Source organism: Corvus kubaryi, unplaced genomic scaffold, assembly GCF_017639235.1.
Source record: "Corvus kubaryi isolate FWS band 111438036 unplaced genomic scaffold, C.kubaryi_AGA036_p1.0 66, whole genome shotgun sequence".
NCBI classification, from domain to species: domain Eukaryota; kingdom Metazoa; phylum Chordata; class Aves; order Passeriformes; family Corvidae; genus Corvus; species Corvus kubaryi.
The window spans coordinates 8,151,088-8,168,739 of record NW_024582054.1 but is presented as its reverse complement, the minus strand read 5'-3'; the positions used below and the strand labels follow the sequence as shown (position 1 = coordinate 8,168,739).

The window sequence follows — 17,652 nt, the reverse complement described above, 5'->3', positions numbered from 1 at the left end:
AAATGGCAATGATTGTATGATGTGATTTGATTTCTTAAGCAGCTCAGCTTATCCAGGAGGGTTTCCCAAATCTTTTCACAGGCTTTTAAACTATGGAACTTGAGAAATATTTTTAAGGAGAAAAGCTCCCTTGGTGGTTTCAGCCATTACCACTCTAAATTATAAGACGTATCAGTTCCTACAATTTCTCGGAGTATGTATTTTACTGTTTAAATGGGTGTTTTTTTTCTTTTGGTTTGGTAATTGTACGTGTAGGAGGCATTATGAACAAAGGTTCATATTACTATAGCATAGTATAAAAGCAGTAATTGGCAACTGAACATTACTTTGCAGGAAAAAATAGTCTCACATTCTTTTGTTAATAAAAAAATTCATTCCAGATATGTTGAAAAACACATGCTATTTCTTTTCTTTCTGTTCTGTGGTTGTCTTCTAAAAATAAGGTCAGTTACTTTATTTTCTCCAGCAGATATGGCCTTCTGGTAGTACTGTGTGTGCTTTTTTTTAATGATTTTGAAAGCTTTATTTATCATAGACTTTCACATTTTTGCCAAATTTCACTACTGGACTTTTATTAAATGTTTACTTATTTAGATGCTTACTGATACTAATTTCCAGGCACTGGTAATAATCTACAAAATACTTGAATAATCAAATTGTTGTATTACATTATTAAAAAGTTTCGTAATGGTGAGCCCATTTCCCTTTGAAAAGAAATCAGAAGAGAATTGAAGTCCATCAACCATATTACCAATGTTAAGAAGATAAAATGAAGCAGGTTTTTTTTGTTAACAGAGAATACCATGCAGTTAGGGGACCCGAACTCATGTGATTTTTTTTTTAATTGGTGGAATATGTAAATAACGATTAAATTTAACAATTTTGTATTTTGTTTAAATTCTATGTTTTATATTCCCCTTTTTTTCTCATTGTAACTGTTATGATGGAATCAATCAGGTGGGTTTAGTTTGAGTAAACAGTAGTTCATTTGTTATAGATAATTTTACAAATAATATATTAAGACAAACATTTCCCAAAACAAAATTAATAAAAATATAGTGCTTCTATCCATGGTTTGAGGGCTTTCTTACTTCCAGAGCTTTTATTTTCCAGAAACATGCTTTCCTAAAGCATAGAGTATGTTCACTTTCTTTGCAGCCATTTAGGCATTAATTTGCACATATACTTTCTCTCTGAGTATTTCTCATCTAAGTAACACTCCTACATAAAACCATAGAAAGAAAAAAATCTCTGGCCTTTTAGTTTGGTTTTGGAGACATTTACCACCATTAGCAGAGGAACCTTTATTTTTTAAATGAATAACTCTTAAACAAAGAGAAGTAGTTGTAATCCTGTCTCTTACACATGACAGAATTTGTAATTCTTCATCTCTCTTTATGTAACTAAATTTCTGGGAAATCATCATCAAAGCCTTAGCTGATACATAACAGACCAGTTTATATTCAAAGGGTTGTTTTCTTTGTAAGATGAATCATCATCTCTTCTAAACCTTTAATAGTTATGAGGTTTGAATTTTTTTAATTCCCATGCTTTCTCACTCACATGGGAATAATCTGTTTCTTTAGTCATAACTACGGTAAACCTGGATTCATGTAATTCAGTCTTGTGACCAAATCACAATAGATTGTAAACTTGTTTTCATAAAACTCTGAGGATTCATACATAAGTTTTGCAGAATTTTTAAACTTGATCCATTTCAATATTGTTACTTATTCATTACAGTAGAACAAATTGGTATATATGTGGGTATGAATATGTATGTGCACATGTATGTGCATGGCTGTCCATATATCACACAGAAAAGATGTGTTATCAACAGGGGTTCAGCAGTCGGGTTCTTCTGCAAAGGGTACTAGGGCTTCCTGTGAACACATCCTTGTGTGAGTGCTCTGTGCAAGTAGTTCCAAAGTTATTTTGTCTGGATGAAAGCAAGAGCAGAACATCAAAGCCCTAGAATTTCTACCAGCCTTTGTTTCTCCTTTCAGTTTGGGAAGTCTGTGAGATCATCGGGCTTTGCTTTGAGAGATGCCTTTCTGTCAGTGAGGAATATGCGTACAGACTCTATGTTAAGACCAGTTAATTCTCTGGTGAGAAGGTGAGAATAGGAGAGAGATAAGAACTGAAGGAGAAAACTGTCTTGTTGAGATTTCTGTAACACTTCACACATCTCTGGGATGTTCTTATGTGTTGCATTTAAGACTGTACATTTTATCATTTATATGGCAAAGGTTTTTCATGTCTATTTAAGGTGTTGTGAGATACTTCTAATGCATCTGAATAAAGACATTTTTATTTTCTGACCTTCATTTTCTGAGGCTTTATGCAAACATAGAGTGAAAATGTTACATCCAAGAAAGAGTTTATCAGAATTTCATGTTAAGCAAGTTACTGACAATTTTTAGTTTGCTTGGGAATGGTGTCAAACCACAGTCCTATTTTATCAAGGGATTTGCAAGATCAGTTTTTGGCTGATTTAGTCTGTGTGGTGTTACATAGAATCCCACTCTACCAGCCAGCTGGTCATGGGTCACAAAACTACATGTATGGGACATTGGGTTTAGTGGAGTGCTGTACTGGGAGTTGTCAAACAACAAGCTTAGTGTAAATCAGCTGATGAGAGACTCTAGTGCAGCTTTCACTTAGTTAAGGTTTTAACTTTGGCTCCTCTCACAGGTTCTCTTTTGTATCAAAGAAACTGGCATGGTACACTGGAAAAATACAAGGAGATTTAATTAGTGTATGTATTGGGATTACCCTGGGCTGCTATTGCATTGTGCTTTTTAGGTTTTCAAATTCTCTTTAAGATTGACGTAAAAGCCCAGTGTAAAGTTTATAGACCCATATAAACGCAGAGATTTCTGAAAGGTACCATGCATTCCCCAAAGCATTTCAGCTGAGAAATGTTTTTTATTTTCCTGAAATACAGAAGCACATTTAACATTTAGTGAGTATTTCTGTGAGTACAGAAGAACTCCTACTCATTGAATCAGTCTTTAAGCAAGCATTTTAAATTTTAGTGGCAACTATGTAGAGATGTGTGCCAGTTAAGTATAGAAATACAAACGTCAAAAGCATCATTATTGTTTATCCTTGCATCTCCTGACATTTATTCTAATGGTTGCTTTAAAAGCTGTATCAGTTGTCCAATAAGTAAATAACATTCTCAGAGAAAAATAATTGTTTTGAAGTTCTTGAAAAAGTTAGTGTGATGTCCAAGGATATTTGCCAGAAGTAAAATTTTAGATAGTTACACGAGGTAGAAGGAAAAATGATTTATTAAAATAGAGTTATTGCAAGCCTGTTTATGTTTTAGTCTTAATTTATTAGATATCAAAATAAGGTTTTGCTTACTTTCCTCTAAATTGTGTGATGCCTGCAAAATGGTTTATCTTTCCTCTCCCATGGAACTGTAGAATAGATAAAGATTTCCTTTTTTCTCTGATGGTTTTACAAGTAAACTTTTGGGGAGTGTACAGACAGGAGTTTTTTGTGCAATTAGATTCTGCCTCTTATTTAATAAGGAAATGTTAAAACCCACACATTCAAATTGAATTTGGATTCTAACATAAGGGGAAAGAAATGACGTTTCATTTGCTGAAAAGTAATTTACTTGAGTTCCTTTGAAAAAAATAAACATTAAATGATGGTAGCAACATCAACAGCATGTTTTCAGATAGTTTTTTTCCCATTTATAGCCCCATGCAAATTTCTGGCATGGACCTTGTTGTTATTGAACATACATAAAAACATTGTTTCAGGGTTTATTTAATGTACAGGGATGATGATCACCTATTCTACATTTAACCATTATCTGTGTCAAAATTTTTTTTCTCTTGTCTATGTTTTATGTCTTCATATGTAAAAGGCAGTATGCAATACATGACCCTAGCACCTAATTGAATTGAAAATAATTTTTAAAAAGAGAATAATTTTATATTGGTTATGCTTACACAACCTAAATAAGGGCAGTGATTTTTGGTAATTTGATTTTCTTTGAGTAAGCTATTTCAAAAATTAGATCTGTTTTTTTAAATGCAGATTTTGAAAATCTTGTGACAAAAAGTATTTATATAGATGGCTGAGCTTTCATTCACAGAAACATGAAAAAAGGATTAGATAAAACTGTTAATTTAAAATTACAAGCAATCTGACACTTTAATTCATACTCTAATGGAGTCTAAAAGCTCTTAAAATGACAGAAATTTCACCAGCATTAGCGATTTGTAGGTTTATTTTTGCCATACAGGTTGGTCATGTAGCTGGCAGTTTTTCCTTTGCATAGTTCTTGTAAATTATTGTAGTCTAGTATCTGAGTGAAAAGCTATTACAGTTGTGAAGGAATATGACAACATCGCTTCAAAAGATTGAGACAATTCCAAACTGTATAGGTGTACAATTTCTCCACATTTTATTAATTTTTAATTTTTTTTTTTTGGTGTACATAGCTATCAAAGCAAATGTGCAATTTAAAACCTTTACTCTGTGTGAAATGTGTTTTTGCACAATTTGATTTTTTCATGGAACAGTGATTTCTGCTACTACATCCTAGTTTATACATACTAAAATGTAGCATGTTTGGTCTGGAGTATGAAATACGTCATATTTTTATTATGCTGCACCTTCTATAGTCACACAGATTGCAAAATACCCTTTAGTCACTTAGTGTCAGGTCTAACTAAATTCCTATTTAGCATTGACTGTTTTCCATTCAAGTATTTTGACAGAAGCCATCCCTGTTAAGTGCTTTCTGAATGAGGCTCCGGTAGCTCACCCGTAACCTGATCTGTGTTTTGATTCAGTGTGTTGTCTGCTGACCTAGAGAACACTTGCATTAGCTGCATTGATCAGTCCACCTCACTTCTCATCATTTAGGAGACAATTAATACTACCTTGTAAAGACTCCCCAGAGCATTTTCTTTGAGCTGGATTGCTTTACGCAGAAACCACAGGCAATGTTTGCAAGAGGGGGAGGGCGCCATGTAGGAAAAAGAAAAAAGGCATTAAGAAAGCTTTGTCTAGGAACCAAGTCTCATTTGCTGTGGTGACTTTCACTCATGGCATTCAAACTCCCTTTTCTGATAGAGCACTTGGAAAAGAAAATTAGCTGTGTTTTGAAGTTGATTTGTTGAAAAGATGCTGTAAGAGGTCACAAAAATATTTTAAAAAGCTTCCTCTTGAGAAATATGCATTTGATTGGGAGATTTTTTTAACTTGCTGTTAAGACTGTAAGCATTCTAATTTTATATTTTGTGTGAAGGATTAATAATCTGACATATTTTGAAATACTGATTGATGTATTTTAATCCTAATTTTCATTATTTTTAAATAACATATTTTGATAGAGAAAAATTGAGTTTCTTATTCCGTGTTTTTTGCTGTAGCACTTCTACCACAGTGTTGAATTTCAGTATTGCATGATACTTAAGATAAAAATCAGATTTTAAGTATATGTGAATATGTTAATTTAAAAGCAATCAAGGTTCTTAGTGTGCTCCTTCATCATTAGGTAATAAAATATTTAACACTAGAGATCATCCACAGAAGCAGGTGAGGAGCATTTACTAGTAAAACCCAATTTTTTTGTTGGAAATTCCCAAGGTTACCATACTATTCTCTGTTAAAGCCTATGTTACACTCTTGTAAGGAGCATATCTTAAGATGAGTTGGTAACAATTTATTATATAGACATAAAATTGATAGGAAGGGAGGAGGTTGCTTACCACTCTGGTACATTTCTCTAATCTATGTGATTCCATGCAGATTGTACAATGGAAATTAGGCCAACTGACATGTTGTCGACTTCAGAAATTGTTGCAAACTTGCTAGTATTTGCCACATCATTACATTGTCATTTTCATTTTCATAGGTAGAGTGAATGAATTTTATATGAGAAAAGATTAATTTGTGATCTTATCAATAGTATTTACTAGGAATATGTCAAGAGAAAAAATTAATATATTTATTTTTCTGCTGATTCCATGGCTCAAATTTGTTTTTTTGCTCCCCCTCCCCATGGTCTTGAAGCAAAATATGCACTGACATTGAATAGACATATGCATCTGACATATCTTTGCAACACAATCAGTATTATGGTATTGTTATATTTTTAGGAATACACTACTATCTTGGTAGTTCATGTTATAATTGTCCTCTGTTAGTAGAACTATTCTACTGGTATTTGAAGGCAGCAGTGAGGTGATGAAAATCATTGTGTATGTTGGAAGTGTAAAGAATGTGTTTTTGAAAGTATGTATTATGTAAAATTTTAAAGCAGGTTGTCTTGTGTTGGTATTTCTGCAGAATGAAATTGGAAACTACAATATTCCTTTTAAAGTTGCTTTTGAGTTTTGGGGGGTTGGGGATTTTTTTTTTCCAAGTCCTGCTAGATCCTGTTTTTCAAGTCAAAATTGATTTTCTGCAACCTATTTAAGTGGTTTGATACGTGGAATACAGAACATGGATTGTTTCAGTGAAATGTCATACTTTTATCTTTAGGATCAATACTGGGGGGTTTTATATTATTTCATTAGTGAGGATGTATCAAGCTGTAACCCAATATGTAAAATAGTCCCAATACATAAAATAGTCCTTTTTTGCTATACAACCAGCCTCAGCACAAAAAAAAAAAAAAAAAAAAAAAAAAAAAAAAAAAAGGAAGTATTTTTCCACAGTTCTGGATCCATCTTTAGCCATTCAGTAGATATTTTTCATTAAGAAATCAATAAATAAAAAGTGGTGTGGATTTTTTGTAGCACAAGCAGAACAATTTCATTTTGGAAGAAGGTTATGAGTATTCCAACTGATGTTATCCAGGCTGACTTGGGAAATTAGTGATCGTGGGATCTACACAAATAGGAGTTGTTTGAAATATCTTCACATCATCAGTATGTTATCTTTAGGAAATCTAAATGTTTACTTTCAGGAAGGTATTGCTCTTTGGCTTTGCAACACTGCTTTTGAGTGCCATCTTTGTGCCCTAATTGAAGCAGTTTGTGGGATCTTGAAGAATCCATGTCATTCAGATCAACTTTTGGTATTTGCAGGTACTACAGAGCGGGTGTGTCTGATCCAGGGAACAGTCGAAGCACTAAATGCAGTTCATGGCTTCATTGCAGAGAAGATTCGAGAAATGCCTCAGAATGTGGCCAAGACAGAGCCTGTCAGCATTCTACAGCCTCAGACCACTGTTAATCCAGACCGCATCAAACAAGTGAGTTTTTGGTTGGGAATAGAGAGTCACAGCAGCTCCTTAGAAGTCTTAAAACTTTAGTGCTGGAAGGGGTAAACATAACATGTTCTTTAAGAAAATGTTATTTTACACTTTATTAACTTGCTGGTACTCTTTTTCCTTGTACTTATATGTTCCATGTTTCTCAGCAGTTCTTTTAGACAGTGTTTTATAAATTCCAATGCCATGCTCTAATGTGTTTCTTCCATGAACTTTTCTTTACTGTATAAGGTGATAATAGACTTCTAGGTCTTAGTTCACGATTGCTGAATTTTAATCTTAAATGGTGAACCCCATGTAAATCTTAAGTGTTACTAAAAATCACAGATTAACTGAATGTTCTCTACGTTTATGTATATAAATAAAAAAAAGGTAACTTTTTTTTTGACCCTAAATTAGATAATTTAAAGTCCTACCTGTAAGAACTTGAAAACATAAGGATAATTACTTGGGATGTTTTTTACAATTTCATTTTATGTTATTTTTGGCATCTTTTTGCCTATTTTTTACTGTCTTCATTCAAAATCTTTGGGTACTGAAAAAGTTTTTCCAAGCTATTATTGCCCTACTTCTTTATTCTTTGATTTTCCATAAAAATTTTAACTTAAACAAATTTGCTCTGTAAGGAGAACGGGAAATATACTTTATACAGGATTTAAAGTTATTTTTCATTGTATTGAATAAGAAAAGAATGAAGAAAGAAAGGAGTGAACATTAGTAAAATTTTGTCTTGTCTCTCTATCCTGTAGAGGATAGATTTTAGTTTCTCACCTATCCTATGTGGGAAAATATTGTTTTGTCCTTCTACACTAACAAGATTCAGTTTCCTATAATTTGGTAACTCTGTGCAATTATTTTACTTTTTATACAGTGACATACACAGAAGGCTTATATGAAGATGTGTTTGAACAGGATGAGTTAGCAACAGACTGCTTTAGATGGATGAAATTGTGCATAAACCATTTATTTGATTTCTAATATTTACTACTATTTATTTTTTCTGTATGCAATAATTTTACATAAAAATTACTCTAGATAATTTATAAGAAAATACTAAAAAAGAAAAGCCCCAAGTTTTTAGAATTAGTTTCTCAATTATTAGACATGAAAATGATTATGCCTGAAAGAGGGAGAAAAAGCTGAAATTGATCTGTATTTTGAGCGGCTTTTCTGCTGATACTGGATTTTATGCCAGTATTTCTTAATCCAGTGGGAAACTAGTGTTCTCTATTACAATAAAAAGTGGTTTTCCCCTTTTGAAATTAAATTAAGCTAGTTTTTAGGTATGTAGTAGGGTCCTGAGAAACTAGATTACAGAGCTGTTTAGTGAAATGCCTAAAAAATTCCTCTCTTGTGTCTGAAGATTATATATCTCGTTGTCCACACTGTTTCTTCAGAAAATGTATTTGCAAAGTTGTTGAGGTTGTTTTTATTTTATTTTGGGGGCTTGTTTTTTTGATTGGTTGGTTGATTTGGTTTGGTTGTTTTTTTAGTTGTTGCTGTTTGGGGTTTTTTATTTTTAATTTTTTTCCTCTTTTTTGAAAGTTTGTTTGGTATGGGGTTTGTTGGTTTGGAATGTTAAATTCAATTAAATTCTGGAGGGATTAGTGAGTGCAGCCACTGCTAATAAAGTTCAGACACAGTCTAAAGTACAATATATACTAGCTCTGCATCTTACAATAAAAATATATTACTTGTATACATACAGGTGCATAATAATATAGCTTCAAATATTTGGAGATATGCATGTGCATATGTTAAAGAGTTTTAACCACAATGAATTGTTTAAATTCTCTTTTAATGGGGAAACATCTATTATGATAAATGAATACACTATAAATATTGACCCAATCTAAAATCCATTATTTTTACCTAGAAATGAAACTGTTAGTTTAGTTCTTAGGTAGAATTTGAGATGAATTAATCTGTCTTCCAGTGTCAGAGTATACTGTACCTTAGTGAAAGATATAATACCTTGATTTAAGAATGTAAGAGAATAATATTTCATAACAGGTTGCCATGACTTAGAACTCCAGTGTTACTTTCTTAAGATCACACATATCACAATTTTATTAAAATGATCAGTAAAATTTTTAATACTAGTAATTTTGATTTTTTTTTTTTAAATGAGCCTTATCATTTGTAATTTCTTCTTTTAAGCAAAATTTTACATAGTTCTTCCTGTCTTAGAATGTTGCCCAAGAACATTGGCACATTGCAGATTGAAGAAAATTTAAAGTTGATTTGAAATAATAAGTTTTACTTTCATTTAGGAAGTCTGAAAATGTTTCAGTCAAAAAGATGATGTAGTTTTCTCCCCATGAATAAAGACAGCAGTAGTTGAAGTCTTGCAATGCCACTCATGTGAGCATGAGTAATATATGAGCATGCAGCTCTCATTTCTCTATTGAAATTTCTCTGTCTTGGGCTGCTTTATCAACACTCACTCTAGGGAAGAGAGATAAGAAAGAAAATTTCTGGTTATAGATTCAATGAAGAAAGTCAGTAGGTAAAGCCTTTGCTGACTGCTTGAATTTCAGCACTGTCTTCAGGAAAGGCATGGGACGCAGAGGCTGACTGGCCTGGCATTTCTCCTTACTAGTGGAAATCACTATCTGAACATTCTGTCTCTTTAACTCCAGCTTTTTCAGCTGCAGATTTGAAAGCAAATCTATGTGCTTCCTTCTGAGCCTTCTCCAGTATGTTTTTTTGTCTCTCCTAATCCTTTGTACTTATCAGCAGATACCAGGTAGTTCTCTGCTCCAAGTAGGTCTGATAGATGTTTAACTGACAAATGTTTGTATCTTTTATCTCTACAATCTCCATAGATATCAGCCGTCTGATATTTCTAAGTATCATTGAACAATAACCAGCTGATTCCTGTGCCCTTTTTCTTTCCAGAAACTACTATGAGCATTTAGCCTCCCTTTTCTCTCTTTATTAATTACAGTGTCATACAAACTCTTTCAAACCATATTGTAACTCCGGGAAACAGAAAATTGTTTTTGTAAGAGTTCATGAGCTTGAGTTGTTTTGTCTTTGTAATTAGCATCCAAAGCTTTAAATTTCACCTCTAAATTAATAGCAACTCTTATGAACAATGGAAAAGGCTGCTTAAATTGGTCTTACCAACTACTTCAGAAATTATTGCAACTTTTCCTTCCAGCTTTCATTTGTAGCAAGTAGCAGATGTCGTAGCAGCCTGTCCAGGAAGCACTGGCCTGTCCAGGAAGCACTGGCCTGTCCAGGCCATTGCTGAACTGTGCATTTTGTGATGGAAAGAGGACCTATCTTAAAGATGACTCTGCTCCAAGCAGGAGTTTGCCCTGTTTGGCCTTCTGAGATCCCTTTCAACTTGAATCATTCTTTGATTCTATGAAATGCTTAGGTCTTCAAAACACAGAAAAGGATTTAGAATTTCTTCCTTGTAAATCTAGAGTAAAACTTTCACATATAGAACTTCCAATTATAGTTTTCATTGGAACCAGTTTCACTTCGGTTTTTCAGTAGATAGTTAATGTCTCATGAGTTAAACTTCTGTTTATTAATCATGGTCCCTGTTATTTTATTCAAAATGTGCAAAAGTTAATGTCTGAACTCAGATATGTAATTTCATATTCCTCTATTGAAAACAACTGCTTTTACTCCAGAAATGTTGATCAACAACAAAAAAGAAATCTTCATAACTGTTAAATAAAAACTTCTGCTTTCAAATGCCTAAATACAACCTGAGTTTAAGAATACACAACTGAAAATATTGGCTTAAATGGAGGAGGGTTGGTTTGGATTATGAGTTCTTCAGACTATAAAGACTCAGTAGACTTCATAGAATCGTGGAATGGTTTTAGTTGGAAGGCAAATTAAAGATCATCTAGGTCCACCCCCGGTGCCAGTAACAACTTCCACTAGACCAGGTTGCCTCATCCAATCTGGCCTTGAACAGTTCCAAGTATGGATCATCCACAGCTTCTCCGTCAGCCTCTTCTAGTGCCTCACCACCATCACGGTAAATTTTCTCCCTAAGGTCTAATCTAAATCTACCTGTTTCAATTTAAAAACCTTATCCCTTGTTCAGTCACTACTCTGCCTGATAAAAAGTCTGTCCCAATCTTTCCTATAGGCCCCCTTTAAGTGCTGAAAGGCTGCTTTAAGGTCTTCAAGAAGTTTTGCTGTCTCTAGGATAAATAATGCCAATTCTCTCAGCTCCAGTCACTGATCATCTTTGTGGTCCTATTCTGAATCTTCTCAAGCAGGTCCATGTCTCTCTTATACTGAGAGCCCCAGAGGTGGGTGCAGCACTCCAGGTGGAGACTCACTAGAGCAGAGTAGAAGGACAGACACACTTCTCATCCTCCTAGACACACTTCTTCTGGCGCAACCTAGGATGCAGTTTGCTCTCTGGCCTGCATGCTCACATTGCTGGATTATATTCAGTTTTTAATCCACAAATACTTGCAGATTCTTCCTTCCTTAAGAAACTTTGATTGGTTTCTTAAAATGTCTATCCCTTCTGAGAAGTCTTTCTTTTCTTTATCATCCATTGAAGACAAGTCTGTCACCTAGATGAATCTCACTAAACTGTAGAATATGAGAAAATTACGATTTTCATTTAGACAAAAAATAAGTAGCTTCGTAGATCACAGTGTCTTTTCTTCTAGTTAAAAACTTCTCATAAAATTTCTTCTCTTGTGAACAGGTGAAAAATCACAACAGTTATTCTGCCATGTATACTAAGATATGCAGAGGTCTTTGCAAGCTGCGAGAACAAAAAATAAAAGCTATTTTGTTCTGTACGTTGAATCCATTGGCAAAAGTTTAGTATTCCATAAAAACGTGTATACTTTATCCTGTCCTCATATGCTTAATTCTGTTGGCAGATCACTAGTTTTATTTTCTGTTTCATTTCAGCAGTGTTGAATAGAATCTCAATATGTATGCAAAATTTTGTTTATGAATGCAGTTAACTTTGTAGCTGCTTATTAACTCTTCTGTGCTTCAAAAGTGAAATGAGAATGGAATATTTTGTTGGGGGATGAACAGCAGCATTCAACTTTGCATAAATTTTCAGTAGTGTTTCAGTTCTGAAGAAAATTCTAAAGTTACCTTGTACCTTCTGATGGCTTTGTAGTTTTGGTGTATCTTTCTGAATCCCAAAGCATCCCAGAAGAAAAGGTGACCTTCTCTTCTAGAGTGAATCTTAAACCCATATCTTATAGGATTTTTAATGGCTGTGCCTAGCTACATACTTCAGTTTACTGTTATTTCTAGGTAACAGCACCAGATATTGTAGTAGTTCTGTGTTAATGACAAGTTTTGAAGACAGAGAAGGTCCTGATTCTTTTTTGTCCCTTTCACTGTAGTATAAATTCTAAATAGTTCCTTTCATCCAGAGTTGCTCTGATGATCCAAATACTCCTGGTGGTTTGCTTTAAGTTTCTGATCCCTTCTTGTCTTTGACAGAACATGAGATCATCTTTCTTCAAGATCATACTTAACCATGTTTTTTTCCTTTCTTAAAGTCAGGCTCCCAAGAGTTCATAAATAGGGATGAGTTACCTCTTAGTCTATCTGTATTTCTCTATGCCCTATCTCCTCTTCCACAAAAAAGCAAAACCAAATGCGAAGATTGAAATATAATAAAAATTTATTTTTTTTATTCTTTACAGAAATGAAAAGGTAGGAAAAAAAATAGATCACTGAAGTCATCAAAGCAACCTTTTTAGAGTCTGGATTGTAAGCAAATTACTAACCCTTGATTATTTCTTTATCCAAATTCTATTTTTTGAAATGTGTACATTTATAGTCATCTCCAAGATAAGAATCTTTTGCCAAAGTTACAGATTAAAGGAGATCACAGCAGATGTGAAGAAGACTCTCTGTTGAGCAAAGCAAGCAGTCAGTTAAGAAAGGCTTATCTAATAGTGTTGAAAGCCTAGTAAGTCTTTTAGGTTGTTCAGAACAGTGGGGCCTTGCAGTGCTCTCTGTTTCTCATTGTAGCTGCAGAAGGTATTAAACTGTTTTAATACAATTTTTTCAAAGATAACACCTTTTCTTAAAGTGCATTAAAATATTAATACTTAAGCAAATAAGCAAATAAGTTTTATCACACTAATTTCAGTGATTAAAAGCACCAATATTCATATATGCAGGACTGATACTTGGTATTAGGTTAGTCTTAATAGTTATTTATTGCAGGTAATGTTATTACCAGGATTTCCTTTGTTTGGCAAGCTCTGTAGTGAGAAACTAGAAATTGGTAAGCTGTAAATACAGTCTCACCTTCACATTTAAATGATGTTTTTTTCTATGCTTTCACATCTGTAACCCTGTTTCAAATAGTATTTTCTGCCTTTTCTTTCTACCCCTAAATATATAACTATCCTAGTTAGTACTGAGAATTAAGTTAATTGTCTCAGTACAGTTTTATTATTTGTTACCCATGGTGTAAGTATTGAAATTTCTTTAGTGTAAATATATATATAAGGGTGTCATTGTAATCAAAAGAGGACTCAGAGACCTTTTGAAACACCATGCAGATGGACTGTATGTAATCTATACTGCCATGATACAGCTATATCTTCACTGTGTTAATCAAAAAATATGAAGAATGGAATATATTGACCATATTTCTGCACACCCTTTTGTGTCTTGTGCTCCTTGAGGGCAGTCTCTCACAGTACAGTCAATATTGGTGAGCACAGAAAAGTAGTAGTATTTACTTGGACTTTCAGAAAATACTGCAAGTCAAGTACGACTCAAACAGAATTTTATTTCTAAAATTAGCCTTGTCAGAGGCTCCCTTTTAAATACTTAAAATCTGCTTTCTCAAATATGTGTTCTAGAAGTGTAAATTTAGAACAAACAGCACACTCTAATCTGTAACTCATTAATTGTCTCATAAGTAGCAGGAAAGGTAATAATATTTAAGAAAACAGAGAAGTTTAATTTCATCATGGCTTAGATTATGCTATTCAAGAAACGCCTTAAAAAATACTCTGCAAGTCTTAGAAGTGGTGTATGGTAGAAATTCTGACTTTTTTTTCTATAACCTTGCCAGTAGTCAACCTGCAATTTCAGGAAATCTTCAGTTACACTATGGAAGTAGCAAACTCAAAAATCGAAACTTATAAATTCATCTTCTAACCTCTTTATACATCTCATTCTCAGAAACCTAATAACTACTAAATTTGAGTGTTCACCTAATGCAAAAGACTTGCCAATTTAAAAACAAAAACATTCTGTGCTGCATAATAAGTCAATATTGAGTTCTATTCAACTTTCTTTAAGAAGCAATTTTGCTGAAAAGTTTTTGCAAAGCAATTGAGACAGTATCAACAAATTACTTATCAGCCAGTGAAAATTCAATACAAACTCCAAATGCCTGTTTCTGGTGGGGTTTTTTATGTTTGAGAAATAATTTTGTGTTATTTTGATATGAAAGAAATAAATAGGTGTATCTCCAAATTACATAGAAGCATGAAAAGGGAGAAATTTTTACAAAACAGTCAATTCTTTTACATATATATATATATCTGTTTGTATATATATACATATATATATGAAAAAATAAAGGTAGTTATGTCAGTAAACAATGTGAGGGAGATTAAGCCTCAAATACAAACAACCTGATATACAAAGAAAAAAAAGCACCAAAACCACAAGACAAAAACCTGTTATTTTCAGTATTTTGCCATTTATTTTGGCATAAAAGGTGTTTTTCTATAGTTGATTTTGTTCATTAATACAGTCTTTGTTTTTAAATTTATTAATCTCTTTTTTTCCATTGTATTTTAAACAGGCTTTTGCTAAAATAAATAAAGAAATGCTTCTACTTAATAGATGTTATAGTTCAACAGTCACCTGAAATGATTATCATCACTCCCTTTTTCATCACGGCCACATATTTCTGTGCTTTAGAAAGACTGATATGAATTGAAATCTGAGATGTTTCCAGTTTCTTAAACCATTTGTGATATAAGCGATTGTCATTATTCAATGTTGAAGTGTTCTACATATTTCCCTATAAATCCACTAATTAGGTTTGGTAACAGCTGTGAAGAGCAAACTATTTTTCCTTTTAATAAGTAACCTAGCATACCAAAACAATCTACAGTACCATATGCCCTAGTTGTCAGTGGTGTTGATAACACAAACTATCAGTTTTGTTAAATATTTTAGTCATTAGCAATTTTTTTTTATTTTTGGGAGAGTTCAGGATGGGAGTTTAATACTTAGGTATAATAAAGAAAACCTACTGGGACAATAAACAATTCTCCATTCTTTTTGGTTGGGGTTGTTTTGGTTTTGTTTTGGGTTGGTTTTTTTTGTATTTTCTTCCTGTTTAGCCTTAAATGATAAAAATGACTTTTTGCAATTTCAGACTTTGGTAAGAGAAATAACTGCATCATCTCACTAAAATCAGAAGTAAATTCTATAGCTGAACAGGCTTAGCTGTGTACTATTGTGGAATCAGACACATCTTTTGCTAAATAATTCTAGCACCTCACGAATGAACCCCTCGTGATTGTCCCATGTTTGGTACAGAACGACATGGGAAAATCCTTTATAAATGCCTTGGTTTTTACAATGTGTAGTGCCTGCTGACCAATAGCAGTTTGCCAAGCTACATATTTTTAATAAGGACCTATACATGACAGTATTTTCTACATAACCAATTTGAAAGAGTCCCAGTTGATGCTTAAGCTGTGTATGTTTTCTTTTGTTTTTGTTGTTTTACAACATAAGTTACAAGTTGGAAGCACAAAATAGGGATCTGTTTCTTAAGATTTTATTTTTCCTGTTTTGATTGCCTGTTTATGTACAAACTATGAAAAATGGATCTTCATACTGTTTAACATACATCTAAATTATTTGTGTGTGCATATGTACAAGCCCATATTTTGCTAATACACAACTTTATGCATTCACAGTGTCCCAGCTTTCTCATATGCATTAAGAGTTTTAGTGCAAAAGTATGTATACCTATTTTATGAGGGACTGTCAATGATTGTAAGTAACAGAACTGCTGAAAGTGTGACATTTTGCTTTATTTATTTCTAAATAGTTTTGGTTAGTAACTATATGAGCGTATGATAAATTCCATTGTATAGCACTTTAACACTTATTTCTTGACATAAAAATAGTGTAATTTTTGATACTTTATAATATTTATATATTGCAAAGATGTCAAAAAACATGCTTTGAATAAGTATTGTATGTTATGTTTTGAAAATTGGAATTTTACTTTTTTACTACATTTATAAAAAGAAAAGAAGAGTTTTTCTGTCAGGATCTAATACTTTTAAAGGAGAAATGTGTATATAAAATTTTTAAACAGAGCAGTGCTTTTTTAATATGTTCAAGAATTAATGTTAAGCGTATGTATATTATTTAGAAAAGATGATCAATAAATATGACTCTTAATTCTTTTTTGTGTTTATTTTGAACACAGACCTATTGACCTTTGCTCAACTAAATGAACATTTTTAACACTGATCATAAATATTTTGTAGTTATTTCTTATGAAGATATTAGTTGCATGTTCATCCATCATGAGATTGATGCTTACATTTTTTCACCTGCTTCTGGATTAAAAAAGATCAATGAATATTTTAGCAGTTAGAATATTGCCAAAAACGCGGTAGCTTCAGCGTAACTGTTGTAAGGTATGGATCACAGTTTGCTGGCTATAAGTCCTGGCTGTAGAGTGGTGCTTTATAAAGTGCCAGAGTAAATGTCTCTTAACTTCTTTCAGACATTGGCCCTGTTTGTTCATAGACTGATAACTGTTCCTAGTGTGCTCATTGAACTTGCTGGAATTTTTGTTTACTTATAGTTTTCATTTTCCCCAAGAGGAGGAGAGAGGAAAGAATATATTCCTCATGTGGTCAACATATTTTTGAGTATTTATGTGAGTTCACCATCTTGATTTCAAGTCATGAATTTGTTTTTACATGCATAAGCATGCATATTTACATGCATTATTTATCCAATTGACTTTAAATTCCATTAAGTTCCAATGAGTAGGAGAAAGATTTTTGTCTTAGGCATTTTTTATTTCTTTTAATTTTCTAGTTATGTTATTTTGTTGGTTTATTTATTTTTTTAACTGTTGAGTCTAAGGCTTGTAAAGGTTGATTTGCTCCTGAACTGCTTTGTTCCCAGACATTGCCATCTTCCCCAACTACCACCAAGTCCTCTCCATCTGATCCCATGACCACCTCCAGAGCCAATCAGGTACAGTATCATCCTACCATCTACACCATACTTTTCACGGGTGACAGCTTGCAAACTGGAGAAAAAGATATGGTGGGTTAAGGTTTATTCGTTCATTCACATATATACACCCATAACCATAGATATCTAACTCTTGTTAGAAATTGGTAAAGTAAATGGAAAATATT

At 33.0% G+C, this 17,652-nt stretch overlaps 1 protein-coding gene across 5 annotated transcripts in view; it reads left to right on the top strand.

Annotated features, from left to right (window-relative positions):
• Nucleotides 1-17,652, top strand: part of NOVA1 (NOVA alternative splicing regulator 1) — a 144,028-nt gene that overhangs the window by 101,017 nt on the left and 25,359 nt on the right. For 4 of the 5 annotated variants that reach the window (XM_042047544.1, XM_042047540.1, XM_042047543.1 and 1 more), the window contains 2 exons: nt 7,065-7,231; nt 17,414-17,485. In XM_042047544.1, the coding sequence (XP_041903478.1) occupies nt 7,065-7,231; nt 17,414-17,485 (239 nt within the window). The remainder of the gene's footprint in view (nt 1-7,064; nt 7,232-17,413; nt 17,486-17,652) is intronic. The other variant, XM_042047542.1, reaches the window with a different exon arrangement.